The 26,780-nt window shown below is 50.1% G+C and overlaps 1 protein-coding gene across 20 annotated transcripts in view; it reads right to left on the bottom strand.

The window, feature by feature from the left end:
• SPTAN1 (spectrin alpha, non-erythrocytic 1) overlaps positions 1–26,780 on the bottom strand; it is an 86,404-nt gene continuing 59,624 nt past the window's right edge. For 7 of the 20 annotated variants that reach the window (XM_074016361.1, XM_005580723.4, XM_074016359.1 and 4 more), the window contains 25 exons: positions 26,630–26,776; positions 25,926–26,029; positions 25,619–25,781; positions 25,204–25,218; positions 23,073–23,204; positions 22,674–22,811; positions 21,426–21,530; positions 19,086–19,294; positions 17,166–17,286; positions 16,821–16,942; positions 15,990–16,122; positions 13,681–13,779; positions 9,804–9,963; positions 9,108–9,184; positions 8,296–8,505; positions 7,604–7,900; positions 6,479–6,591; positions 6,033–6,050; positions 4,775–4,837; positions 3,599–3,653; positions 1,337–1,533; positions 1,176–1,229; positions 943–1,089; positions 710–857; positions 1–451 (listed from right to left, as the gene is read on the bottom strand). In XM_074016361.1, the coding sequence (XP_073872462.1) occupies positions 326–451; positions 710–857; positions 943–1,089; positions 1,176–1,229; positions 1,337–1,533; positions 3,599–3,653; positions 4,775–4,837; positions 6,033–6,050; positions 6,479–6,591; positions 7,604–7,900; positions 8,296–8,505; positions 9,108–9,184; positions 9,804–9,963; positions 13,681–13,779; positions 15,990–16,122; positions 16,821–16,942; positions 17,166–17,286; positions 19,086–19,294; positions 21,426–21,530; positions 22,674–22,811; positions 23,073–23,204; positions 25,204–25,218; positions 25,619–25,781; positions 25,926–26,029; positions 26,630–26,776 (3,153 nt within the window). In that variant the 3' untranslated portion in view covers positions 1–325. The remainder of the gene's footprint in view (positions 452–709; positions 858–942; positions 1,090–1,175; positions 1,230–1,336; positions 1,534–3,598; positions 3,654–4,774; positions 4,838–6,032; positions 6,051–6,478; positions 6,592–7,603; positions 7,901–8,295; positions 8,506–9,107; positions 9,185–9,803; positions 9,964–13,680; positions 13,780–15,989; positions 16,123–16,820; positions 16,943–17,165; positions 17,287–19,085; positions 19,295–21,425; positions 21,531–22,673; positions 22,812–23,072; positions 23,205–25,203; positions 25,219–25,618; positions 25,782–25,925; positions 26,030–26,629; positions 26,777–26,780) is intronic. The other 13 variants (XM_045373855.2, XM_005580718.4, XM_045373853.2 and 10 more) reach the window with 5 other exon arrangements.

Consider the following 26,780-nt stretch of genomic DNA (forward strand, 5'->3'; position numbering starts at 1 on the left):
TTTTGGGGGAAGTCATCATTTATTTGTCTTTTACATGAAAACAGATTTGGGGGAGGGCGGGAGAACAAGGGGAAGAGCCAGCTGCTTTGATTTTCTGAAGTCGGAATGAGGGCAGCTGCTTCAAGACGTGGATCTGGGTCCCCACAGTGACATGGTGATTGTGACTGGACCGGAAGCGGGTTAGTGAAGCACCATTTTCTACTAAGTCTTATTCCAAGCTAAGCAGGCTTAAGGTTACAGTGGAAAGTGAGAGCACAGAGAGGAGCGGACATGCAGCAAGGCGACGCGGGGCAAGCAGCGAGGGGCGGGTGACCCAGGGAGTGGCTCAGTTCACAAAGAGCGAGCGGGTGAACTCCACGTAGTCAAACGCAGTGGGGAGCTCACGGCCCTTGCCGTCCACGTAGGGCTTCATGTGGGAGACGCAGTAGTCAGCTTGTTCCCGGGTCAGGTTCTACGGGGTCAGAGACCACACCTAGTGTCTGAGCCAGCTGCACCCACTTCAAACCTGACCTCCCAGGTCTCAGGATGCTGGGGGTTCAGAGCTGCTGCTACGAGCAGATCCAGGACTTCAGTCCATACTGGGTTTGATTTGTAAATGGGGAGAAAACTGTACCCAGCACAGGGCCTGTTGCCCCAGACTCGGCTCTGCCACAAATGTGGCTTTAGTTTTCCAAAGGACACCTCTTCACCCACCTCCTGAGGCCCATACCTGGTAGAGTTCCTCCTTGGTCACGTAAGGCTTTCCCTCTGAGCTGAGGGCCCGGAAGGCGCTCTCGATCTCCTCACTGGACTTGACGTTCTCGGTTTCACGGCTGATCATGAAAGCCATGTATTCTTGCAGGGAGACGTGGCCATCTCTAGGAGAGGAGGAGCAAGAGCCTGAGCAGGGAGGGCAGGTGGGTGCTCAGGGTACAGGCTCACAGCACCCAGCCTAAGGCTTACCTGTTTGGATCCACCGTGTCCAGGATTGCCTCGAACTCAGGGTCAGGTTCCCCTTCCTCCACCATGGGCAGGTCATAGCCCAGGGAGCGCAGGCAAGATTTGAACTCCTGATGGTTCAGCCTGCCAGACTTGTCCTTGTCAAAGTGTCTGCAGCACAAAGCCGAGGGCAGCTCAGCACACAGCCCTGCTGCCGAACATCCCCCACCCAGCCAGGGCGAGTGGGCTGAACTCACTTAAACATCATGCTGAATTCTTTGAGGGCCTCCTCAGTGACACCTGTTGTGTTCCTGAAAGAAGAACAGAAATTAGGGAGCAGACCCTCCACACAGCAGGTGACCATGTCTTTTCCTCCCTGGGCTCCAGGCTGAGCCTGGCCCACAGCCCTCCCGGGTACCTGGCCTGGATCTGCTGCTCCAGGTTGTGCTGCATGCGCATGCCCAGCTGGTCCAGTTGGTCCCACTGCTGGGCCAGGCCCACGGTGCTGTGCTCCGTGTACTTGTTGTCCAGGATGAGGGCCTCCTCCATGGCGGCCCCCAGGTCCTCAATCTTTTTGAGCTGACTTCTCATGGCTCGGATTTCCTGGTGTTTGCGCTGCAGGGGCGGGGAGCACAGATGCTCAGACAGGGGCCCTCAGCTCAGTCACCAGCCCAGGAGCCACTTACTGCCCTCTGGTTCCTGCTTCAGGCCTGGCCTGAGACCTCTTAAAACAAGAACATTTTAGAATAGGAATAGTGGGATGGGGTGAAGCTGAAGAAACCCCAACCACCTCAGCAGGAGGAGAGACTTTCAATGTGAGGGTTCTAAAGCAGCTGGTAGACCTGCCAGGGGGCAGTGCACACTGAGGATAAGTGCGGTGAGGACTCCAGGAAGCAATGGCCAAAGATCTTTAATTTTTTTTTGAGATGGAGTCTCACTCTGTCACCTAGGCTAGAGTGCAGTGGGGCAATCTCAGCTCACTGCAACCACCCGGGTCCAAGTGATTCTCCTGCCTCAGTCTCCTGAGTAGCTGGAATTACAGGTGCCCACCACCACACCCACCCAAATTTTTGTATTTTTAGTAGAAGTGAAGTTTCACTGCATTGACCAGGCTGGTTTTGAACTTCTAGGCTCAAGTGATCTGCCTGTCTTGGCCTACCCAAAGTTCTGGGATTACAGGCATGAGCCACCACACCCAGCCTTATTTTTAAGACAAGGTCTTGCTACATTGCCCATGCTGGACTTGGGGCAGGTGTGGGCCACTGTGCCCAAAGACTTAATTTTTTTTCAGATGGAGTTTCGCTCTTGTCACCCAGGTTGGAGTGCAATGGCCTGATCTCGGGTCACTGCAACCTCTGCATCCCAGAATCAAGTGATTCTCTTACCTTAGCCTCCTGAGTAGCTGGGATTACAGGTGCCTGCCACCACACCCAGCTAATATTTAGTATTTTCAGTAGAGATGGGGTTTCACCATGTTGGCCAAGCTGGTCTCGAACTCCTGACTTCAAGCAATCCACCCGCCTCAGCTTCCCAAAGTGCTGGGATTACAGGCGTGAGTCACCACACCCAGCCCCAGACTTTCTTTAAAGTGAAGAGCCCTCGGTAGGGAGTGGTGGCTCACGCCTATAATCCCAGCACTTTGGGAGGCCGAGGCGGACAGATCACTGGAGATCAGGAGTTGGATGGCAACTCCATCCTGGCCAATATGGCAAAACACTGTCTCTACTAAAAACATAAAAATTAGGCCAGGTGTGGTGGCTCACGCTTAATTCCAGCACTTTGGGAGGCTAAGGCAGATAGATCACCTGAGGTCAGGAGTTTGAGACCAGTCTGCCTGGCCAACATGATGAAACCCTGTCTCTACAAAAAATACAAAAACAGCCCAGGTGTGGTGGTGGGCGCCTGTAATCCCAGCTACTTGGGACGTTGAGGCAGGAGGATCACTTGAACCCAGGAGGTGGAGGTTGCAATGAGCCAAGACCATGCCCACTGCACTCCAGCCTGGGCAACAAGAGTGAAACTCCATCTCAAAGGATAATTAAAAAGAAACACAAATTTGCCGGGCGTGCTGGCACATCTGTAGTCCAGCTGTTTGGGAGCGGCTGAGGCAGGGGAATCACTTGAACCCAGGAGATAGAGGTTGCAGTGAGTCAAGATCGCACCACTGCACTCTAGCCTGGGCGGCAGAATGAGACTCCATGAAGAAAGAAAGAAAAAAGAAGAGAGAGAGAAGAGCCCTAGACTGCTTTAGACCAAGGGAAAAGAGTACAATAGGCCGGGCGCGGTGGCTCAAGCCTGTAATCCCAGCACTTTGGGAGGCCGAGACGGGCGGATCACGAGGTCAGGAGATCGAGACCATCCTGGCTAACACGGTGAAACCCCGTCTCTACTAAAAATACAAAAACTAGCCGGGCGCGGTGGCGGGCGCCTGTAGTCCCAGCTACTCGGGAGGCTGAGGCAGGAGAATGGCGTGAACCCGGGAGGCGGAGCTTGCAGTGAGCTGAGATCCGGCCACTGCACTCCAGCCTGGGTGACAGAGCAAGACTCCGTCTCAAAAAAAAAAAAAAAAAGAGTACAATAGCACATCTGGTTCTTGACTTTAAACCAGGAAGGGAAGGGGTAGCCTGGGGGGTGGCTGGGTGAGGGGTCTCTGCTGGGCCACAGCCCCATGGGCACTTACTTTGGTAGCTTCAAGCTGGGATTCGAGGGTCCCCGACTCCTCCACCATGCAGGACCTAGACACAGAAGGACAGTAAGGAAAAGGGCCTGCTCCCAGCTGGCCGAGAGCTCAGAATGAACCTTCTCTCAGAGCAGTGCCTGGCAACCTCACATTCCTTTTAAGGGAACTGAACCTAACTGCAATTGGCCATCTTTATCTAATGGGCCCCAGGAATCCAGGGAGGGCAGGGAGCATTTCTCCCGTTTTAGAGATGGGAAGCTGCTGCCTTGGTGTGGGCTAGGGCTGAGCCCACTCGTCTTGCTCCCAAGGCCAGGATGACTCAGGAATGGAGTTTAAATTCCCCCATGGGTACAGGGCAGCTGCAAGCCTGTCTGAGCATCCTCTCTGCAGCCTTGGAGGAGATGGGACACCCTGACACCTGACAGACGGGAGACCTCAGGGCAGAGGGGAGGCTGAGAACCTGACAGCCTCCCCATAGAAACCCTGGAGTGTCCTGGCAAGGTTCCTGAGGAGGGAGCCCCATTCTAGGGGGAATGAGAGCACGACCCTGCAGACAAAGGACACAAGTGGAGTGCTGGGAGATCACAACCAACTGTGCCAAAAGGAGGGATGGCTGTGACTAAGCCCCAGATCCCGGTTTCATCCTCTAGACACAGTCAGGGAGGCAGCCTCCTCTCTAGGATCAAGTTCTGAGAGCAGATGGGCTTTGGGGAAGCTCCTTCCCAAGAGAACACAGTGCCAGGTCACAGAGGCTACCAGTAAACAAAGACGACAAGTTAGGGACGTGCAAGGATGGATTCACACAGGGTGTATGGCCTTGGTGGGGTTTTAGCCCAAGCTCCCCTGTACCCACATTCGCCCCAGCCTACCCTTTTAAAACCCAGTGAGCTGGGGTTAGCTCTGCAATCTCCCCAAGTTCAAAGTGCTCTAGCAAGGCAAGGCACCAGGCTTCCTCCTACCCCAGCAGGTCAGACTCACAGTCACGCCATGTCCCCCCGGGGAAAATGCCCCCCAGGACCTGGGGGCAGGAGGCTGGGTGCCGGTGCAGTGGGAGGACAGACCCCTCCTTCCCAAGCGGCCGAGGGCGGCAGGTTAGTCAGGGTGGAGCCGCCTGGGGATGTCAAGAGTGCATCAGTAAAGCCACAGTGAGGTAAGAAGAGAAATAAGGAGAAAAACCTTCCAGACAGATCATCCCCAACTTCATACTGATAGACACGAATGACTCGACGATATGCTATGCTAGTCAAAGAAAAGAAACCAAATGAATACACCAAAGGGAGGGGAGGCAAGAGCACACTGCAACAGACATACAAGGCCCAAGCTGGCAGGGCGCAGGCAAGGGCAACCTGGTGCCTGGCGGGTACCTGGAGGCAGCAGGCCCAATGGCTCACCCCAGGCACCTCACACTAGGAATGGGCAAGAAGGGCAGGGCTTGGAAGGAGCCATAAGGTGAGGGGAGCGTGGCACCTCATGACCTCATGGAGACAAGAACAAGACCAGCAGACACAGCCATGGGGCAGGGAGGGGAGTCAGGTGGCCAGGGTGTCCTACGGGCACAGGCCAGAAACTGCGATCCCTACGTCCCCAGCTGCTCTGCCATCAGAATGTGTGGCCCGGCTGGAGGGGTCTATTTTTCTCCTGGCCGCCTATACAGGCTTGATATGCCTGTGTGCTGAGCCTCAGGAGTGCAGGCTAAGCCACTCCAGTCCCACCAGCCCTGGCTTTCACAGCGGGCTTGGCAGATGACAAAGGTGACCCGCCCAGGGAGAGGCCCCAGGCTGAGCAGAGAAGCCCCCACCGGGACTGGGTGGGACAGCTCTGCTCCTCCCTGGGGCTCCTCCCACGTCCTGTCTATCACATCATAACGGGGGCATTTTTGCCTTCTATTAGGGCGGACAGTTCTTACCCTTCCTGACCCCAGGAAAGTCAAGTGGCAGCCTCAGCTACTTGGGAGGTGTCAGTGCCCAGCCCTTCTCAGCTGTGAACTTACTGTACCCTGCCTGAGCCCCCAACATTGCCATCTGCTTCATGCCCACTGACCACTGTTGGACACGCTGCGGAAGCAGCGCTGAGAGCCCAACAGAGCCCGGGGACTGGACAGGCGCGGGGGTTCTCAGGGCCCCTGGACTCCAGCTCTGGCCTTCGTGCTTCATCACCTTCACTACCCAAAGTGAGCCCTTGGAATCACTCAGTGAGGCAAGGGTAGCTCCCTCTGGCTTGAAGGCTCTATCGGGGACCCGGGACCATGGGCTCTGGGGCAAGGAACACGCTCCTTGTCAGGTGATGGGAAAGGTGGGAGGGGAAGTGCAGCCTGCCCTGGGCAGGAAGGCCCATCCCGGGATCCTCCACAAGCCAGGCTACAGGACAAGGGCAGAGGGGCAAGCGCACGAGACCCCACACGACAAGCCCGGAGAAGGAAGAAAACAATATTAACCCATCGAGGAGGTATGTCCTGTGGAGAGCAGATCCAAGCAGCCAGGAGACAAGGTGGTATCCGGACAACAGCAGCAATCGGGAGGTGGGGGACAGAGAGAAGACAAAAGAAAGAAAGGAAAACAAAAGCAACATCAGTACTCAGTGCATAGACCCTGCATCGTCTGTCGCCAAATCACTGCTGGGGCTGATCACACACCCTGTGTGGCCCCACTCAATCCAGGAGCTCCAGCAACTTGGTCTCTGGGACATGCAGCACTGGGAGGCTGCTCTACCTATGCTCCCACTCCCGGCTCCAAACACGACCAGGCATTGCCAGCCCAGCTTTATTCCCAGGCTGCCTCTGGTTTTACACAAAGCACCCCCACCTCCTGGGGGCTGGAGGCTCTCCAGGGCTTAAGCATAGCAGGGACATGCTGCTGCCCCCTGGCCCCAGAGGGCTGGCACCTGGTCTCTTGGATCCACTGGTGGAAGGCATTGGCGTGCTGGGCAAACTCCTGGCGCAGCTTGTCGTTCTCCTCCTGCCGCCGCTGTTCCTTTTGCAGCTCCAGCTCCCTCTCCTGAGGGCCAAAGGGGGGCAGATGCTATGCACTGCTGTGGCAGTGACACCAGCCCCTCCTTCACAGATGGGCTCAGGATGGATGGAGGTGGCCTCCCTGCAAGGAACCTCCCCAAAGATGAGAGGGGAAGGAGGCTGGGAGACATGAGGCCGGCTCAGAGCACTTGGTAGTTCTTTCTCTGTTCCCACCCCCCGAGGTGCTTCAGGAAGGGGTGGACCTGGCGGGGAAGCGACTGGCCAGTCAAGCAGGGAGTTGCTGGACTGTCAGAAATGGAAACTTCTGGCCGGGCGCGGTGGCTCACGCCTGTAATCCCAGCACTTTGGGAGGCCGAGACGGGCGGATCACGAGGTCAGGAGATCAAGACCATCCTGGCTAACACGGTGAAACCCCGTCTCTACTAAAAAATAAAAAAAAAAACTAGCCAGGCGAGGTGGCGGGCGCCTGTAGTCCCAGCTACTCAGGAGGCTGAGGCAGGAGAATGGCGTGAACCCGGGAGGCGGAGCTTGCAGTGAGCTGAGATCCGGCCACTGCACTCCAGCCTTTGAGACTCTGTCTCAAAAAAAAAAAAAAAAAGGAAACTGGAAACTTCTGGCTGGGTACAGTGGCTCACACCTGTAATCCCAGCACTTTGGGAGGCCTGGGCAGGAGGACTGCTTGAGGCCAGAAGTTCAAGACCAGCCTGGGCAACATGGCAACACCCTGTCTACAAAAATTAAAATAATTAGCCAGGCGTGGTGGCATGTGCTTGTAGTCCCAGTTATTTAAGAGGCTCAGGAAAGAGGACCACCTGAGCCTGGGAGGCTGAGGCTACAGGGAGCCATGTTGGCACCACTGCACTGCAGTCTAGGTGATAGAGACCCTGTCTCAAGAAAACAGAAAGAAATGGAAACTTCTGATGAAACCATGCTCCTTCCTCCTGCCCTGTCCTGTCATTACTCAGTGTGGGCTCTGAGCAGGGCCCAGCAAGGGCTCTGGGAGGCTGAGCAGCTCCTGAGGGCAGCGGGAGGTGTACCTTGATGATCTTCTGTAGGTTCCTCCAGGTCTCCTCCAGGGCCTCCATGGTGAACCAGGTGTAGGGGTTGGAGGCTACACGGAAGCTCTTGATCTGGCGGTCCAGCTCGGCCAGCTGATTGAAGTCGGCCTGGGCAGAGCTGAGGGAGGAGCGGAAGGCGTCGTGGGCCTCACGCAAAGCTTTGATTTCTTCCAAGGAGTTGCAGCGCACAGGGTCTGTTAAGTCCTCCTCTGCATTTTCAAACCAGCTGTTGAAGGCAGAAGCCTTTTTGGCAAAGGTCAGGAAGAGGTCCTCCACCTGGAAGCAGAAGTGACTGAGTTAGCGGAGTCGTCAGGGCTGGACATGCCGACCCAGTGCAGGAGGTGGGGTGCGGGGCGGTTCCTGGGAATCAGAGGCGCACACAGCTCCCCTCTGCTCCTGTCTCCTGCTCCCCCTTCTTCAAGTCTTCACCAGCCTTTTTTCCCCTTCCTACCCTTTGCCCTTGTCTTCAGTCTGTCCTGCGTGCTTCTGAATGTCGATCTCACAAGGCCCTCTCATTTGCCTTGGTTTTAACTGACGCCACACCCATGTTCGAAAGCTCTGCACTGAGCTCACAGCTTCCTCACGGGGGAGGGGCAGAGTTGGGCAGACAGAAGGTGGGCTTCCTTCCCTGAGCTGTGGGCCAGCTAAGCTTCACGTGGCCCCATCCTCACCTTGCGGAAGTGACTCTGAGCCTCCAGAAGCTTCTTCTTGCGGGTGGCTGAGTTGGCCAGAAGCTGGCTCCACCTTTTCATGAGGGAGGCGTGCCGGGCCTCGATGGCCTTGGACTGAACATGCTTGGCAGCAAGAAGTTGATCTTTGAGGGCAGTGATGTTGGCAATGCCTTCCTGCTGGAAGGCCTGGAGGCCAGCATCAAAAGTTTCCTGAACAAGGAGTGACAAGCCAATTTGTGGTGACTCCACAAGACTGGAACTAGCTCTTCCTAGGTGCCTCGACTCAGATGGCGCCAGCATGTCCCCCAGATGCCCAAGCCAAACTGTCTGCCTGGACACTGCTGATACTGGGTCACACACGCCCCCTTTCCTGCTCTCCTTCAGCCCGCAGATCACTGCGGCAGCCTTCTCCCACCTCCCTGACCCCAGCCTTCAGTTCTTCTGCCCCAGGGGTCCCTGCCAGCTCTGCCTAGAACACTCGCCCTGCCTCTCTCCCTGACCGTTTTCATTCACCCCTCATGATTTCGCTTAGGAGGGCTTGCCCCTTCAACCCTCGCCTGCTGAGAACTGAGGGAGTGCCCCTGCAGTGCCCATCCCATCAGCACCCAGCAGGCTGCTGCAGAGATGCCTGGTTCTGTGTTTGCTTCCCCAGTTAGTCTGGAAGCTCTCTGAGGACCAGGACAGGATCTTTATCCTGCTGATCCCCAGGGGCTAATAGAAGATAGTTAAATGCGTCAGTGAAAGACATCCCCAGTCATCTCGCAGGAGATGCTATTTGCATACATTTCAACCAATGAAGGGGCAGGGCAGACCTGTTTGGTGAGGAGCGTCTGCACAGAAGACAGGTCTCGGCCATAGTCATCTGTCTTCAAGCTGTTCTCCTTTTCACCTAGAAAACCAAGTGTGGAAAATATACCACCCTCCTCAGTGGAGTGAGATGGATTACAAAAGAAAAAAGCCAAAACCCAGACAAACCATTTTTTGTGTACACATAAATTCCAATATTCCTAACTGCAGCCTCAGAACCCACATTAGCGGGCCCCTCCCTGCACCCAGGCCTGGCCGCCATCTGTGCCATGAGGAGCTCCTTGTAGCCTGTTCTCTAGTTCACTTGCTATTATTACAACCCAGGACTACCCAGGACACGGGGACCCCGATATCAGGACCCAGTTTCCCCTCACCCAGGAGCTGCGTGGTGCCCGACCAGGGCAGCTAGTGGTGCCTTTGCTGTGCCCACTCTGTTCATGTCATGACGTCACATTATGCCATCTCTGCTTGCAGCAGCATTTACAGGCTTTTATTAACCCTGGTGCCAGCCCAGTTCCGGCAGCTCTGGCCTCAGGACACTGTCTCCTCCTAGCTGGCAGTCAGTGGTCTACCCTGGTAGTAGGTTCTCTGCCATGCCCACAATTGATCAGTTTCTTCTCTGAAGAAGAAAACCAATGACATGGAAGGAGACAAAGAGCAGCTCTGGGAAGGCTCTTCTGGGCCTTTCCGACAGTGCTCACCGATCCAGGACTCCACCACGTCCGCCTTCCAGTTGAACTGAAGGAAGGCCGAGTTCTCATCCAGCTTCGCCTTCCTCTGGGCTGCAGCTTTCTCCAGGTCTGACACTTTCCCATTCAGGCCCTTCATCTTTGAAGATATGTTCTCCTCATGGTGATTGTTCTAGGCCATGGAGAGAGGCACACACTGGTCAGCCTCACCTGCTGTGGTTACCTGACTATGCCCTCCCTGGAAAGGCTCTAAACTTCTATAAAATGGGCCACTTGCTCCCCTGTCCACTGCTGGGTAAACAATGATAGGTGAGGCTTTTGTAAGAGCAACACAGTCAAAGGCTTCAGATGAATACACTGTACTGGCAATTCTACTTTTAGGAATTCTTTTTTTGTTTTTTGACACGGAGTTTCACTCTGTCGCCCAGGCTGGAGTGCAGTGACGTGATCTCAGCTCACTGCAACCTCCGCCTCCCGGGTTCAAGAGATTCTCCTGCCTCAGCCTCCCGAGTAGCTGGGACTATGGGAGAACACCACCATGCCCAGCTAATTTTTTATTTTTAGTAGAGATGGGGTTTCACCATGTTGGCCAGGCTGGTCTCGAGCTCCTGACCTCAGGTGATCTGCCCACCTCGGCCTCCCAAAGTGCTGGGATTACAGGTGTGAGCCACAGTGCCCGGCCAGTCCTAGGAATTAATTCTAAAGAAATATGGGCCAGGCACAGTGGCTAACACCTGTAATCCTAGCACTCTGGGAGGCTGAGGTACGCCGATCACTTGAGGCCAGGAGTTCAAGACCAGCCTGGCCAATATGGTGAAACCCTGTCTCTTCTAAAAAATACAAAAAAAAAAAAAGAAAAAAAGAAAAAAAGGCAGATATGGTGGCGCGCATCTGTAATTCCAGCGACCCAGGAGGCTGAGGGATAAGAACTGCTTGAACCTGGGAGGCGGAGACTGCAGTGAGCTGAGACTGTGCCACTGCACCCAGCCTGGGCAACAGAGCAAGACTGTTTCAAAAAAAAAAAAAAAAAGGAATGGGCTGAAATTTGAAGTTACAATGATATATTCACTAGTATTATTTTTGATAGAAAAAAATTGAATATTATCACTTAAAATACTACACATATAGGCCGGGCGCGGTGGCTCAAGCCTGTAATCCCAGCACTTTGGGAGGCCGAGACGGGTGGATCACGAGGTCAGGAGATCGAGACCATCCTGGCTAACACGGTGAAACCCCGTCTCTACTTAAAAAAAATACAAAAAACTAGCCGGGCGAGGTGGCGGACACCTGTAGTCCCAGCTACTCGGGAGGCTGAGGCAGGAGAATGGCATGAACCTGGGGGGCGGAGCTTGCAGTGAGCCGAGATCAGGCCACTGCACTCCAGCCTGGGTGACAGAGCGAGACTCCATCTCAAAAAAAAAAAAAAAAAAAAAAATACTACACATATAGGGCTGGGTGCAGTGGCTCACTCCTGTAATCTCAGCACGAGGCGAGAGAATCGCTTGAGCCCAGGAGTTGGAGACCAGCCTGGGCAACACAGTGAGACCCAGTCTAAAAAAAAAAAAAAAAGAAAGAAAGAAAGAAAAGAAAAGAAGCCAGGTGTGGTGGCACCCACCTGTGGTCCCAGCTAACTAGGGAGGCTCAGGTGGGAGAACTGCTGAAACCTGGGAGGCAGAGGCTGCAATGAGCCACGATCACGTCATTACACTCCAGCCTGGGTGACAAGAGTGAGACTCCATCTCAAAAAATAAAAATAAAAAAATTGGTTGGGTGCGGTAGCTCACACCTGTAATCCCAGCACTTTGAGAGGCCGAGGCAGGCTGATTATGAGGTCAGGAGTCCGAGACCTGCCTAACCAACATGGTGAAACTCTGTCCCTAATAAAAATACAAAAATTAGCCGGGAGTGGTGGTGGGCGCCTGTAACCCCAGCTACTCAGGAGGCTGAGGCAGGAGAGTCACTTGAACCCAGGAGGTGGCGGTGGCAGTGAGGCAAGATTGCGCCAGTGCACTCCAGCCTGGGCGACACAGCGAGACTCTGTCTAAAATAAATAAATAAATAAAATTAAAATAAATAAAATTTAAAAAAAATACATAAAATTAAAAAAAAAACAACATACTACAAGTCACATTAAATTTAAAGAGAAATTCTTTAACATCTGTGAAAAGGGGAAAAAGAAAAAGAAAAAAGAATTGAAAGAGAAATTCAAGGAGGAAACAGGCTGTTGCTGAGGACAAAGCAGCTGGCTTGCTGGCCGGGCACAGTGACTCACGCCTGTAATCCCAGCACTTTGGGAGGCCAAGGCGGACAGATCACCTGAGGTCGGGAGTTTGAGACCAGCCTGACCAACATGGAGAAACCCCGTCTTTACTAAAAATACAAAATTAGCTGGGCGTGGTGGCACATGCCTGTAATCCCAGCTACTAGGGAGGCGGAGGCCGGAGAATCGCTTGAACCTGGGAGGCGGAGGTTGTGGTGAGCCAAGATCGCACCACTGCACTCTAGCCTGGGCAACAAGAGTGAAACTCCGTCTCAAAAAAAAAAAGGCAGCCGGCTCATTGCTAGAAGGCCGAAGGACACTCACACCGGTGATCTCCTGGCTTGAAGAACTGGGAATGTTGTCTGGGTGTGTGTTGGGGGGTTAAGTGCGCAGGAAACACGTCTATATCTACACATGTATCTGAAATTAGTTTCGTGCTAGTTTATTTGCAGATCAGAGCAAGGAAAAAAAGCTCTCCAGTGAAATGGATTTTAGCTACATTGTTGCTGCCTATGGATCAAACCCTAGTGTCAAGGCCATGACTGCTGAGTGCAACCTCTGTGATGAGAAATCCTTCTCATGATGTGTGTGTGACAGGAGACCAAAGCTGTTAAAACCTCTGTCCTTGGCCCGATTTGGTGGCTCATGCCTGTAATCCCAGCACTTTGGGAGGCCAAGGCGGGTGGATCATAAGGTCAGGAGATCGAGACCATCCTGGGTAACATGGTGAAACCCCATCTCTACTAAAAACACACAAAAAATTAGTGGGGCGTGGTGGCGGGCGCCTGTAGTCCCAGCTACTTGGGAGGCTGAGGCAGGAGAATGGCGTGAACCCGGGAGGCGGAGCTTGCAGTGAGCCGAGATCGTGCCCCTGCACTCCAGCCTGGGCTACTCAGCAAGACTCCGTCTCAAAAAAAAAAACAAAACACCTCTGTCCTAAGGCACTCCAGGTGCGCCACTGCACCTGAGTGACTACTGGTAAATTCCAGACCCATGGATGCACAGCCTTCAGTCTAGAGCTTCCATGTGGGAAGGATGTGGCTTCATTGTTGCTGGGAAAGCACCAAGTCCCTTTATTTTGTTTTCTCCCAAAAGGGCCGCGAATGAAGTAGATTCATTTCTAAAATGCCCTGTACAGGCTCCAGGTTTTTGATAATTAATGGAGTGATATGATCCTATTAAATGGGAATCTCTGGGGCTGTTTGATCTAGTTGGTAGCTCTATACCTGTGGAGAGAAAAGGTCTGGCAGGTAAGACACAAAGATCTAATGTGTAGTCTCTGGGTGGGGTTTTATGGGTAATTTTTATTTTATGCTTTGCTTATTTGCATTTTCTACTGTCCCTATAAAGAGATTGTACTGCTTGAGAAATAAACTAAGAGCAGCATTTGGGAGTGCCAGTGTCTCTGATGCTTAACGCAGAAAAAATAAGCACTGCAGAATAACTTTACTGGCTTTAAAAAGGGGGAAACATCCAACTTGTCACGAAACACAGGAATGGAATTGCTACTGGTTTCCACGCAGACCTTGGTTTGAACATCCCAGGAAGTGAACTTTGGGGAACCTCTGTGGTACCAACATGTGGGTATCCCAGTGGGTGATGGAGGTCTTACCGATGGGCTGGACTCACCTTCTTAATGAGGTCTTGTCCATTGGTGCAGACGTCATTCACGCGATCTTTGTGGACGGTGAAGTCTGTCTCAAAAGCTTCATGTTTCTTCAGTAAGCCCTGGAGTAGAAGCAGCCAAGGCCCACTATTGAGAGCCTGCTATGTGTTGTGGGCTAGGCCCCAGGGACAGAGAGTGACAAAACCGCTATGGTCCCTGTCCATGCACACATTACAGGCTAGCTGGGGAAGAGGACAATAAAGAGGAACATTAATAAAAACAGAATCATAAAAGGAAGGAAAACACGAGGCAGTGAGAGTAACCAGCGGTGTTGGGACAGGCCTTGGCAGGGACAGTCTTTGGACCTTTGGGAAGGGTCAAACCCTTTGTTATCCATCAACAGTGTCTTATGGTCTCTCCCCCAAGAGGACGACAAGAATGACACAAACCAAGCTGAAGATACACACCCAAACAAAAATGACACATTTTTAAGGTTTAACTTGAACACATCTCAGAAAAGGCCTTCCAAGTCATGTCTTTTTCTTTTCGAGACAGAGTCTTGCTCTGTTGCCCAGGCTGGAGTGCAGCGGTGTGATCTCGGCTCACTGCAACCTCTGCCTCCCAGGTTCAAGTGATTCTCCTGCCTCAGGCACCCAAGTAGCTGGGATTATAGGCATGCACTACCACCCCCAGCTAATTTTCATATTTTTTAGTACAGATGGGGTTTCACCATGTTGGCCACGTTGGTCTCCAACTCCTGACCTCAGGTGATCTGCCCGCCTCAGCCTCCCAAAGTGCTGGGATTACAGGCGTGAGCCACCATGCCCGGCCCCATGTCTTTTCTTCAGTACAGTGTAAGCGCTGCAGACAATGCCTTTTTCGTTGCTTCCAGGGAACTCAACTATGCAGAGGATGGGAAATGACTGACCATCTAAATTCTACCTGAATCACCCTGACCAGCGGAGGATGCTTCCTACGGTGAGGAAGCTGGCTCAGAGCTAACTCGATTCCTGGGAGTGCATACTCCTGCTTCCACATCTGGGGACAGGAATTTAGACATATCTGACCATGATGTTTTGCAGCATCTCCTTTCCAGAGGCGAATCTGTCCATCTATGCCTCTGGGCTGTCTTGGGACTTGCTTTGGCCAGAAGGCAGTGAGGATGATGTGTGAGGCTGCAGACACCCTGCAGCTCCTGCCTTCGCCTGTCTGAGTGCTGCTGAAAGAGGCTGGTCTAGCCAGCTGGAGGACAACAGGCCACGTGGAGGGGAACAGAGATGTCCAGGCTGGGTGACACTCAGGCTCAGCTGCCAGTGTGTGACTGATCTCTCAGCCCAGCCACGCTCTGCCTGAATGCAGGAGCATGAGGGACCTCCAGTGACAGCTGCAGATGCTACTGATCCACAGATCCATGGGAAATGGATTCATTTCCCATGGATCTGTGGATCTTATTCTTAAAAATAAGAAATGGGTGTTGCTTTCAACCACTACATTTAGGCAGGTTGTTATGTAGCAACAGTTAACCAATTTAGGGAGTATGTGACGGGCTGAACTCTGTCCCCCTCAAGAGATGATGAAGCCCTAACTTCTGGTACCCATGAATGTGGAAAGGGGATCATTGCAAACATACTCTGCAAAGGTAAGATGGAGTCATTAGGGTGGACCCTCATCCAATACGCCTGATATCCTTACAACAGCACACAGAAACGTGAATAGACACACAGAGTGATGCCAAGTGAAGACACACAGAGGGAAGATGGCCATGTGAAGACAGGCAGAGACTACAGTGATGATGCCACATGCCAAGGGCACCTGGTGCCAACAAAAACTGGAAGAGGCAAGAAGGATCCTCCCCTACAGGTTTGGAGAACATGGTCCTGCATCTTGATTTCAGACTTCTGGCCTCCAGAACTGAGAAGCAATAAACCTCTGTTGTCCTCAGCCACTCTGTGCCACTCCATCTGTGCCACTCCGTCTGTGGTACTCCGTCGGTGGTACTCCGTCTATGGAACTCCATCTGTGGTACTCTGCCTGTGGTACTTATTTATGGAGGCCCCAGGAAACTAATACAAAGACCCAAGCCCACCACTGCCTGGCGAATGACAGGGCCTGGGAACCGAGACTGATAAAGCCACACCAATTGTGTCTACTGAAGGGCAATGTCCCCTAGTGTGAGATCTTGAAGGTTAAAACCAACTACTGAGGCCTTGGCTGCTGGCCCTGTGTGCTCTCCTATTAAGAGCAGGGCCCTTTAACAAACCAACAGGGAAATGATGACCAGCAGGCAGTTGCCAAGAGAGACAGCAGGTGACACCTTTGGTTTCTGTCTCACCTGGATGGCGGCAAGAGTGTCTCCATAATCTTCACTGGCCACCAGGGTCATTTTCTCATTGATCCAGGCTTCCTCCTCTTCCACATTGGCTACAAACTGCTGATATTCCAAGGACTCTTCAAGCCGCTGACCCCTAATTACAGCAGACAGGAAGAAAATCAGCCATAATCTCCTCCAGCTTTGATTGTGATAGTTAACATATGCTTAAAAACATTCATAAAAGCCAGGCACAGTGCCTCAGGCCTGTAATCCCAGTACTTTGGGAGGCCGAGGCGGGCGGATCATGAGGTCAGGAGATCGAGACCATCTTGGCTAACACGGTGAAACCCCGTCTCTACTAAAAATACAAAAAAATTAGCCGGGCGTGGTGGAGGGCACCTGTAGTCCCAGCTACTCAGGAGGCTGAGGCAGGACAATGATGTGAACCCGGGAGGCGGAGCCTGCGTGAGCCGAGATTGCACCACTGCACTCCAGCCTGGGCGACGGAGAGAGACTCCGTCTCAACCAAAAAAAAAAAAAAAATTCACAAAAAAAGTGGGCCCTCACAATCAGTCTGTCCACGGAACACCATAAATCACCCACTCCGTGATTCCAGACTCTCATGTCTTCATTTCTGGAGAATCATGTGTGATTCTGGACTCCAGATTAACAGAATGAGACCACCTTAGCATGGCCTGTGGGAGGTGGCTCTGGAGCAAACCGACTATGGCACATGTGAGGCCAAAGGTCCAGGAGATGGTAGGAGGGCCCAGTGGACCCCACAGCTCAGAGTCTGCCCTTGGGTGCTGGCCTTCCACTTGTTCCCGGGAGCTCCTGCCTCTGACTACTCACCGGGCAGATGCCAGCTGCTTCAACTCTTTCCAGTGCTCCACAAACTGCGCCAGCCGCTGCTGGATCTCCTCTTTCCCGATGGTGTTATCATCGGACAGCTTCTTGCCAGTGTCCAGGACACCCTGACAGGTAAGGACAATGAGGTTAACAGCAGGTAGCTCTGCTGGTGCCTCTGTCTTGAGGCTCCCAGGAAAAGTCCTCAACATCAAATTTGGGACTTCTCCAGGTTTGGACTGAGGGGTCATGAACACTTTAGGGACCTCAGTGAAATAAGCGCAAGGGGTTTGTCTGTCCCCTAGGGCCCACTCAAACACCTCTGCCCTCTTGGCAGAAGGCGGCCCCTACCTGAATAGCTGGCTCATGCGCGGCCAGTTCTGCCTCCAGCCGCTTGTGCTTTTTCCTCAGGTTCTGCACGCCGGTGAGGTCCCGGCCGTAGTCCTCAGAGCCCACCAGCAGCTTCTTCTCCCTGAATGAGAGACGGGGAACGGCACAGTCGGTCTCTGCACCTCCCTGCTTTCAAGTGGGGACATCAGGTCAACTGTGGACCTCACAGACATCTACTAATCTTTCTGGGAAAATCCTTGCCAGTTTTCTGGAAAACAAAAGCCTCTACTTGCCCAGTGAGTAGTGACCGAGAACCTCTGTCCATCTATGCATCTATGAGCCCTGCTGTGTGTCCAGATTCTAGAGGGTTGGGGATGCACTGGAGGATGGGAGGCACCACTGGTGCTGCCCTGAGGAGCCCTATCAAATTATATCAATATATATCAATCATGTATACTAAATATGTATCAATATGTCTGTAAATATATGAAGATATTTATTTATATGTATACATACATAAACCCATATATATTTTTTGAAACAGAGTCTCATTCTGTTGCTCAGGGTACACTGCAATGGCATGATCTCTGCTCACTGCAACCTCCGCCTACCTGGTTTGAGTGATCCTCCCACCTCAGCCTCCTGAGTAGCTGGGACCACGGGTGTGCGCCACTATGCCTGGCTAATTTTTTCTATTTTTGGTAGATACGAGTTTTCACCATGTTGCCCACGCTGGTCTCAAACTCTTGGACTCAAGCGATCTTCCCACCTTGGCCTCCCGAAGTGTTGGGATTATAGGTGTGAGCCACCACGCCCAGCTATATAACATACATATTTTTTGAGACAAAGTCTTGCTCTGTCTCCCAGGATGGAGGGCAGTGGCATGATCTCGGCTCACTGAAACCTCCACTTCCCGGGTTCAAGTCATTCTCCTGCCTCAGCCTCCTGAGTAGCTGGGATTACAGGCCTGCACCACCATGCCTGGCTAATTTTTGTATTTTTATTTTTTATTTTTTTGAGACGGAGTCTTGCTCTGGAGTACAGTGGTGCAATCTCAGCTCACTGCAACCTCCGCTTCCCTGGATCAAGTGATTCTCCTGCCTCAGCCTCCCAAGTAGCTGGGACCACAGGCGCCCGCCACCACACCTGGCTAATTTTTGTATATTTAGTAGAGATGGGGTTTCACCATGTTGGCCAGGCTTGTCTTGAACTTCTGACCTCAAGTGATCTGCCCGCCTCGGCCTCCCAAAGCGCTGTGATCACAAGCGTGAGCCACTGTGCCTGGCCAGAAATGCCTTTTAAGAACAAAATCCTCTCTCTTAATTCCTTACTTCCTTAAAGCCTTCTGACCAGGAGCAGTGGCTCATGCCTATGATCACAGCACTTTGGGAGGCCGAGGTGGGTGGATCACTTAAGGTCAGGGGAGGTCAGTTTGAGACCAGCCTGGCCAACATGGTGAAACCCTGTCTCTACTAAAAATACAAAAATTAGTCAGGCGTGGTGGCACTCTAGCCTGGCGACAGAGCGAGACTCCGTCTCAAAAAACAAAAGATGTTTGTTTACATGCTACGTCAACTGGAATCAGTAGACTGACATTTTGGGGGGTAGATAGAGAATAAGAAAAAAAGCAGCTCCTTCCTTGGAGAAGGGATCTTCTCCAGGAGGTCAGACACAAACTCACTAACTTTCACGGGAATCTAAAGGGCAGGGTCTAGACAGGGCCTATGTAACCAGCGTGGATCACCACCACCGCCAATCATCATCACTGTAAACTCGGAAAGCAGAAAACAGAGGCATCCCAGGAGTGAGTGGCCAAGCTGGGATCCTAGTCCAGCAGGGTTTCCAGCCTCACCACTACAGCCAGGAGATAGAAACCTTCTGCCTCAACAGTCAGCCTGTGGTTTCTGCTGCCCACTATTACAGGCCACTGAGAACACGTACTTGATCCAGGACTCCTCGTCATCCATGTCCCGGAAGAACTGGTGCAGGCGATGGGATTCATTCAGCTTGGCTCGCCGGGAGGCCGCCATGCTCTTGATCTTCTGGAAGCGCCCGTTGATGGTGTCCCTCTTGTCTTTTACTTGGGAGGTGTCGAAGGCACTGCTGGTCATCAGGCTGTCTGCCTGGCTGTTCAGGTCCTTCAGGCGATCCTGGGGCAGAGGACATAAGAGGGTCAGAAACTGGGTCTCTTACAACTATCTGCTTGAACCTAAGAACTCAGGAATTCCTTACTGAGATGTGGAGTGTTGATATTCTCAAAGTATGTTATGTGGACCTCTGGCATTTTATGAACTCAAACTATTTTCATAACATTATAAGACATTATTTGCCTTTTTTACTGTGTGGACATTTGCACTGATAGTACAAAAGCAATGGAGAAGGAGGGGACATGCTGGTGCTTTAGCTCAAATCAAGGCAGTGGCAAATTACTAGCAGAAGTGGATTCTTCACTGCCACCCACTCACAGTAAAAAAAAAAAAAAAATTGCTTTTTCACTTAAGAATGTCCTTAAGGCAGTGAAAGTTAATTTTACTGAGTAGGCATTCTTTTGTACTTGAAAGACCAACCAACAGACAAACTATGGTCATTCAGACTTGGTATCTCACAGATACCTGGCCCAAAACAAATAAAGTGAGCCTGTCACTTCAAGTAATACTGACAGTTTGTTACTAATGATAAAATTCAAACTTCTATGAGAAAGTTAGAATTTTAGAAAACTTAAACATCCACCATCAGAAGCCTGATGGCTTCCTAATATGTGAAGATTTTTCTGATGAAATTGGTGGTATTAACAGCAATGTTTTGATATCATATAATCACATATGTCAAAATATAGAACCAACAGGCATAATATTGCTCAGTGAAGCAATATTTACCAAATGAGCCATGCATGATGTTACAAAATCATGCATAGGTAAGAGCTACATTCAAAGCCCAAGATGGACCAGTGGGTTTTAATATAAGCCAGTATAAAAAATTTACTGACAAGGTTTGAGGGGCCACTTTGCAACTCAAAAAAAGTTTTTTTTGAGACACTTTTTTTTTTCTTGCTGTCATCCAGGAGTGCGGTGGTGTGATCATGATTCACTGCAGCCTTGACCTCCTGCCTGGGCTCAAGTGAACCTCCTGTCTCAGCCTCCAAACAACTGGGACTATAGGTGCGTGCCCCAACGTCTGGTTAATTTTTGTGGGTTTTTTTTTTTTTTTGAGACGTAGTCTCACTCTGTCGCCCAGGCTGGAGTGCAGTTACATGATCTCAGCGGTTCAAGCAATTCTCCTGCCTCAGCCTCCCGAGTAGCTGGGATTTACAAGCACACGCTGCCACATCTGGCTAATTTTTTATATTTTAGTAGAAACGGGGTTTCACTGTGTTGCCCAGGCTGGTCTCAAACTCCTGAGCTCAGGCAATCCGCCCACCTTGGCCTCCCAAAGTGCTAGGATTACAGGCATGACCCACCACACCCAGCCTAATTTTTGTATTTTTTTGTACAGAGTCTCATCATGTTGCCCAGGCTGGTCTTGAACTCCTGGGCTCACATGATCTGCCTGCCTCAGCCTCCCAAAATGCTGGGATTACAGGTGTGAGCCACTGTGCCTGACCACAGCCAAGCTTTAAGAAACTACAACTTTGGTATAGTATCAAAGAAAATTATTCACACTTATCCATATCAAACTATTCCTGTCTTTTCTATCTACCTACCTGTTCAAAGCTGAATTTTCATCCACTACAAAACACGACAACCTAAATTCAGCATTTTATTTATTTATTTTTTTAGAGATGGAGTATTACTCTGCTGCCGAGGCTGGAGTGCCGTGGCTCACTGCAACCTCTGCCTCCTGGGCTCAGGCGATTATCCTGCCTCAGCTGCCCGAGTACCTGGGATTACAGGCACCCGCCACCACGCCTGGCTAATTTTTGTATTTTTAGTAGAGATGGGGTTTCACCACATTGGCCGGGGTGGTCTCGAACTCCTCACCTCCAGTGATCCGCATGTCTGGGCCTCCCAAACTGCTGGGATTACAGCCGTAAGCCACCGCGCCAGGCCTTAAAATTTAACTTTTAATAATGGTGAATACTGACAGATAAAACCTACATAATAAAAATCTCTTAACAGCCTCAATAACTGTCAAGTGTATAATGATCCTGAGGCCACAACCTTTGAGAATGGCTGCTTTAAGTGAAAGAAGTCACTCTCTTTTCTCAAACATGCTAGTTTTCCTTAGGAGTCAGGCACAGCCGCGTCCCAGGCACTTGGGTCTGGCCTGCCTCCCTTTGCTTACCTCATGGGCAGATATATCTGCTTCCAGCAGTTGATGCTTTTTCAGCAGGTTATTCACAGAAGCCAGGTCTTTGCCATAATCTTCGGATGCCAGCAGGGCCTCCACCTGGCAGTGAAAACATAAAAAGGAAACGCTACTGTGTGGTGTATACTCAGCATTCTGGAAAATTCAGGATGCCCAGTGGTTATTCCAGGTCCTTGTTTGGACAGCTGAATACCTCTCCATCACAATGTGTTACTGTGATTCCTAGTCACTTTGATCAGCCTGCCCGGCCTGAGACACTGTCTCCACTCAGTCAGTCAAACCTAGACTCCAGAGTCTATTCATAGTAAATACTACAGCTAAAGGCAAAATGCACAGCAATCTTAGTTCAAGGAAACTCCCCTAGGAAAGAATCAGCAGTGTGGGCAAAGATTAATATTCAAAGGTATTCACTGCAGCTAAATATATACACCAAAAGGCTGGGAACACCTGAATGTCCAACAATATGGGAATAAATTATGGCATGGCTCTATGATAAATTTACACAATTATTCAAAAAAACATTTTTTTTTTTTGAGATGAAGTCTTGCTCTGTCGCCCAGGCTGGAGTGCAACGGTGTGATCTCGGCTCACTGCAAACTCCACCTCCTGGGTTCAAGCGATTCTCCTGCTCAGCCTCCTGAGTAGCTGGGATTACAGGAGCACGCCACCATGCCCGGCTAATTTTTGTATTTTTAGCAGAGACAAGGTTTCACTATGTTGGTCAGGCTGGTCTCGAACTCCTGACCTCAAGTGATCCGCCTGCCTCGGCCTCCCGAAGTGCTGGGATCACAGGCGTGAGCCACCGCACCTGACTAAAACCTCTATGATATTTTTATAATCTATGCTTTCCAAACATTCTCCAAGGAGAATACATGACTGACTCTGGTTTCCTAGATGCTACTATCTTGGTTTCTATCCTGGCATAGGCTTGTTAGAGTTGCACGCTGTGTAACTATCCATATCTCTTTCTATTTGCCTTCCCTATGGACATGAGTGATCTGCAGTCCAAGTGCCACTCCAAGTCAGCTCTCTTCTCTAAATATTCACTCCCTTTGCACATCAATCCCTTACAGCATTACAGCAACTCATATGTAATAAAGGTTTCTGTCAAAAGGGGTGTCTGGTGAGCCCTGCCTTTTCATGGTTTTGGGCTCACTGATGAACCCACTGTCCCAAATGACTAGAAATTCCCCACTGGTGGGAAGAGAAACCACTCAGTGTTACCTCAGACAGCCAGAAGTCAAAGTCCTTGATCCCTGTGTTGAAGTTCTGCTGCTTGTTGGCTTCTTTCAGTTTCTGGCTCTTTTCAGCTGACTTCTGCACCAAGAACTGCCACTGGTCAGCTAAGGCAGCCAGGCGGGCCTGGGGAACAGAAGGGAGCCAAAAAGAAGATGAAATCTATGAAGAATCCTCCCTCTCCTAAAGCTCAATTTGAGAACTTCTAAGAGAGGAGGGTGGAAAACACTCAGAGGAGCCATTCTCACTAGCATTCCCCAACTGTAATTCAGCCTAAAGTCTTCTAATCCATTTAATTTCTTAAGACTGTAATCCAAGTTATTATATCAGGTTGATAGTGACGCTGCTCATGTTCTTCCCCGGGCACTGGGAGCTGGTGGGCCATACCTTGACAGCATCCTCACTGCCGGCGCAGGCTCCACGTTCAATGAGGGAGTTGCCCATGTCGATAACCCCACGGATCCGGTCAGCATTGGCATGCAGCTCTGCTTCAAAAGCCTGGTGCTTCTGGTGCTTGCTCTAAAAATACCAAAAATTTTTTTTTCCAAACCAGTTCCTGCTAGGTTATGTCTTTTTAGGAGGGAAGGGGTTCTCAGTGGGAGGGAGTGGCAGCAAACATAAATAACTGGGGTAAATGCCAACGTTTTTTACAGAAGGCAATTGGAATTTGTATGAAATATTTTAGGGTTCATCTCTTGGGGAGTTAACAAAGGAGAAAGGAAATGTACTAGCTCAGGAGTAGATGAGTTAGAAGTCCTTATTTTTGAGACAGGGTCTTGCTCAGTTGCCCAGGCTGGAGTGCAATGGCGCAGTCTCAGCTCACTGCAGCTTCAACCTCTTGAGCTCAAGCAATCCTCCTACCTCAGCCTCATGGGTGCATGCTACCACACCTGGCTAATTTTTCTATTTTTTGTAGAGATGGGGTTTCCTGAGCTCAAGCAATTGAGCCGCACTGGCCTCCCAAAGTTCTGGCATTACAAGCATGAGCCACCAAGCTCGGCCAAAAAATCAATTCTTGAAGTAGCTATGCTAGTTATTTGGGAGTGAAGCCCTAGAATTAAACACTTTCTAGCACTTTCCAGAAGATGGCAATGGCCAACTTCAGTTTTGAATCTGCTTGTACATCAATTTCCATCCATGGCTTTCTCCTTTTTGGAGACAGGCTCTAATGAATGAGATTCATACGGACGTTTCATCATCTAAAGCAGAAATCACCATTAAGCAAAATTCATAACATAAATTGTATTAACTAGCAAAATAATATTTGATGGTCAGTCTTATCCCTCTGTTGACAGAGGAGAAATCTACAGCTACTACAGACATTGGCTTTGTTGATTTATCTTTTGGTAGCTGTCATTAATCAAAACACTGGGATACTGTCAGAACCCAGGCTTGACTGCAAGAAGGAATTTATTTTCTGGGAAACGAAAGGGCTACGAGAAGGATGGGCTCCTGATCCTGGGTGCCTGATACGGTTTTTATGAATCCATAAAGAAACAGAAGGTACTGAAATGCTACAAGAGACAATTGCAAGGACATAGCAGCTGTGCCACAATTCTGGGAAAAACAATTGGCTGGGTGAGAAATGCAGGGTCTCAGGGGAGAGTGTTATTTGGGGGAAAAAAAACAACAACTAAAAGGCAGTAGTGTTGGGGAATTCTGCATCAAATGTTTCATTTCAGAGGCAGCAACTGTCAAAGGATGGAGCCATCTGGCTCAATTCAACACTAACATGAAATGTCCTTGTTACGTTCTCTCACTGCCTGATCCCAAAGGCAAGAACAAAAAGGGTCTCAAACACTCAGATATCCTGACAAAAGTCCCATTCCTTTCTTCTTCTGTTCCTTGTTCTGATCACTCTTTGGTTCAAATTCCATTTATTCTCTTCTCTATCTTCATTTTTTCCACCCGCTTAAGCAACTTTGAGCTACATGTTAACTGAGAAGTCTCCTTTCACTACCTGTTGAGTAATATCTGCTTTTATCTTAACTTCTCATTTGTATTCCTTGAAGATTTGTAAGTATTAATAGATCATACGTCTCTCTACAGTTCTCTAGCTATTCCTGTCCTGACTGGCACCTCTGGATGCCTGAGTGGCTATGCATTAAAACCCTCACACCAGACTGGCCTCCCTTGCCTGGGCCACTGAACACCATGAGCTCATAGCAAGTCTCAGCCAAGGTCTACACAGAAAAAGCTGAAGCTGATATTCCATCTTCAAAAGGAAGCACTCCTTGAAAGAAAGTGGTCAACTACTGCCCCGCAAATCAAACACTGTACAGAATTTGCCTAAGTGATAAACTGGGGGAGAGAGGGGGGAGTAAGGCGTTGCAGGCTAATTACAACAGAGAAAGCCACATCCCACAGGGACACTTGAATGGAATGTAATGGATGATTAGAAATGAAAAGGATGAAGAGACACCAGCAGACTTGTGACCACAATAACAATAATCTATGCAGAGGAACACAAATACTGGAGCTCATTTAACTACAACTCTTAAAAAAATTAAAAACTTACCAGCAGCTTGGAAAGCTACAAAAACAGATTAAAAGAATAAGAGTTCAGTACACTGATGTGGACACACATATCAGCTATTAAATAGAAACTCATTTTGTCATACTTCCCCGGGGAAGCTCAGCATTTGGGAACAGTAATAGAAAGGGGATTCTATAGACTTTAATAGAATATATTAAAGTAATAGAAAGGGGATTCTATAGACTACAGCAGAAATGGTTTTAATGGAGACAAATGAGGAAGGCGAATTTTAAATGGCTCTGAAACGTGAGTAGGGCTTTCCCACTGGCTTGACTTACTAAAACATTTTTCACTGACTTCCCATGGGTGCAAGGAGTTTGTTTTATAAATGCTTTAACAAAATCTACTCAATAACATAAGGCTACATCAAGAACAACACCCAGTCACTTCAGCTTACCTGGATGTTGGTGGGATCCTTGTATGACTCATCACTCGCTGTCTGCAATTTTTCACTGATCCAAGCCTCAATCTCATCCACATCCCGGCTGAACTGTTGGAGGGTTTGAGATTCTCCTAGCTTTGACCTTTTCTCAATCATCTGGGCTTTCAGACGTCGCCACCTGAAAGAGTGAAACCATGAGATCCAACAAGAACATATCTTACCGTGGAGAAGGAAGTGGGGAGATAGAACAGGACTGGGCCTTCATATGAGGGGATGTATCCTCTCAGGGCTGGTGACTATGTCAGTGCCACAGGACACCCACCTGTCCAAGACCTCATTGCGCCGGCTAGAAATGTCTCCCTTGGCATAATGGCCGGCAGCGATGAGCTGGTCGGCAAAGGCCTGCAGAGCAGCAATCTTCTCTTCCTGTCAGAAAACAAAGGTGTGAGGTCAAGGTGGGCCTGCAGCTGGGCCCTGCCTGGATTGCTGGTCTTGAGAAAAGGACAGTTATTTTGGGTGACTGAGAACTAGCTGGTGGCAGGATCAGAATACACTGACACTTTAGAACCAAGAGTGTAAAACGCCAAAAGCAAGCTTGATTTCAGTCATTACTAGAGTATAGTTTAACTCAAGGAGTCTCCAGGTCACTTAGGTGGGGCAGGTGTTAGAATATCAGAACAGAACAAAATTAAGCTTAATAATAGGAAAATGCTATCAGATTTACAGCAAAGTGACTTATAAATCAAAGAGTCTTACATCTTCCTTGTTGTTTGTTCATGTATTCCTTTACCTACCTACACATTTGTTTTTCCTCCCTTTGATAATAAAATTTTTTTTTCCTGTGGCATCCCCATTATTAAAATCTCAGAAATATCAGAATCTATAAGTTTTAAAGATTATTTATGTACACATTTTTCTTAGACAATGCAGGTATTCCTTGGAGATATAACAGTGACTCTATAAGCCAAGAAACAGATGTCAATGAGGAAAAATCCAGACTCTGACTCCATGGTCCAGAGGCCTCACCTGGACATTAATTGCTTTGTCAAAGTCTTCATGTTTTTTTATCAGAGCCTCTACGCTGTCCAGTGAGTCTCCTTTGTCTTCGGTATTCAAGAAAGCCTCCCGGGCAGCCATCCAGTTCTCAGCTTGCTCACAGTCCCGATGGAACAGCTTT

The sequence above is a fragment of the Macaca fascicularis genome, chromosome 15 (assembly GCF_037993035.2).
Source record: "Macaca fascicularis isolate 582-1 chromosome 15, T2T-MFA8v1.1".
NCBI lineage: Eukaryota > Metazoa > Chordata > Mammalia > Primates > Cercopithecidae > Macaca > Macaca fascicularis.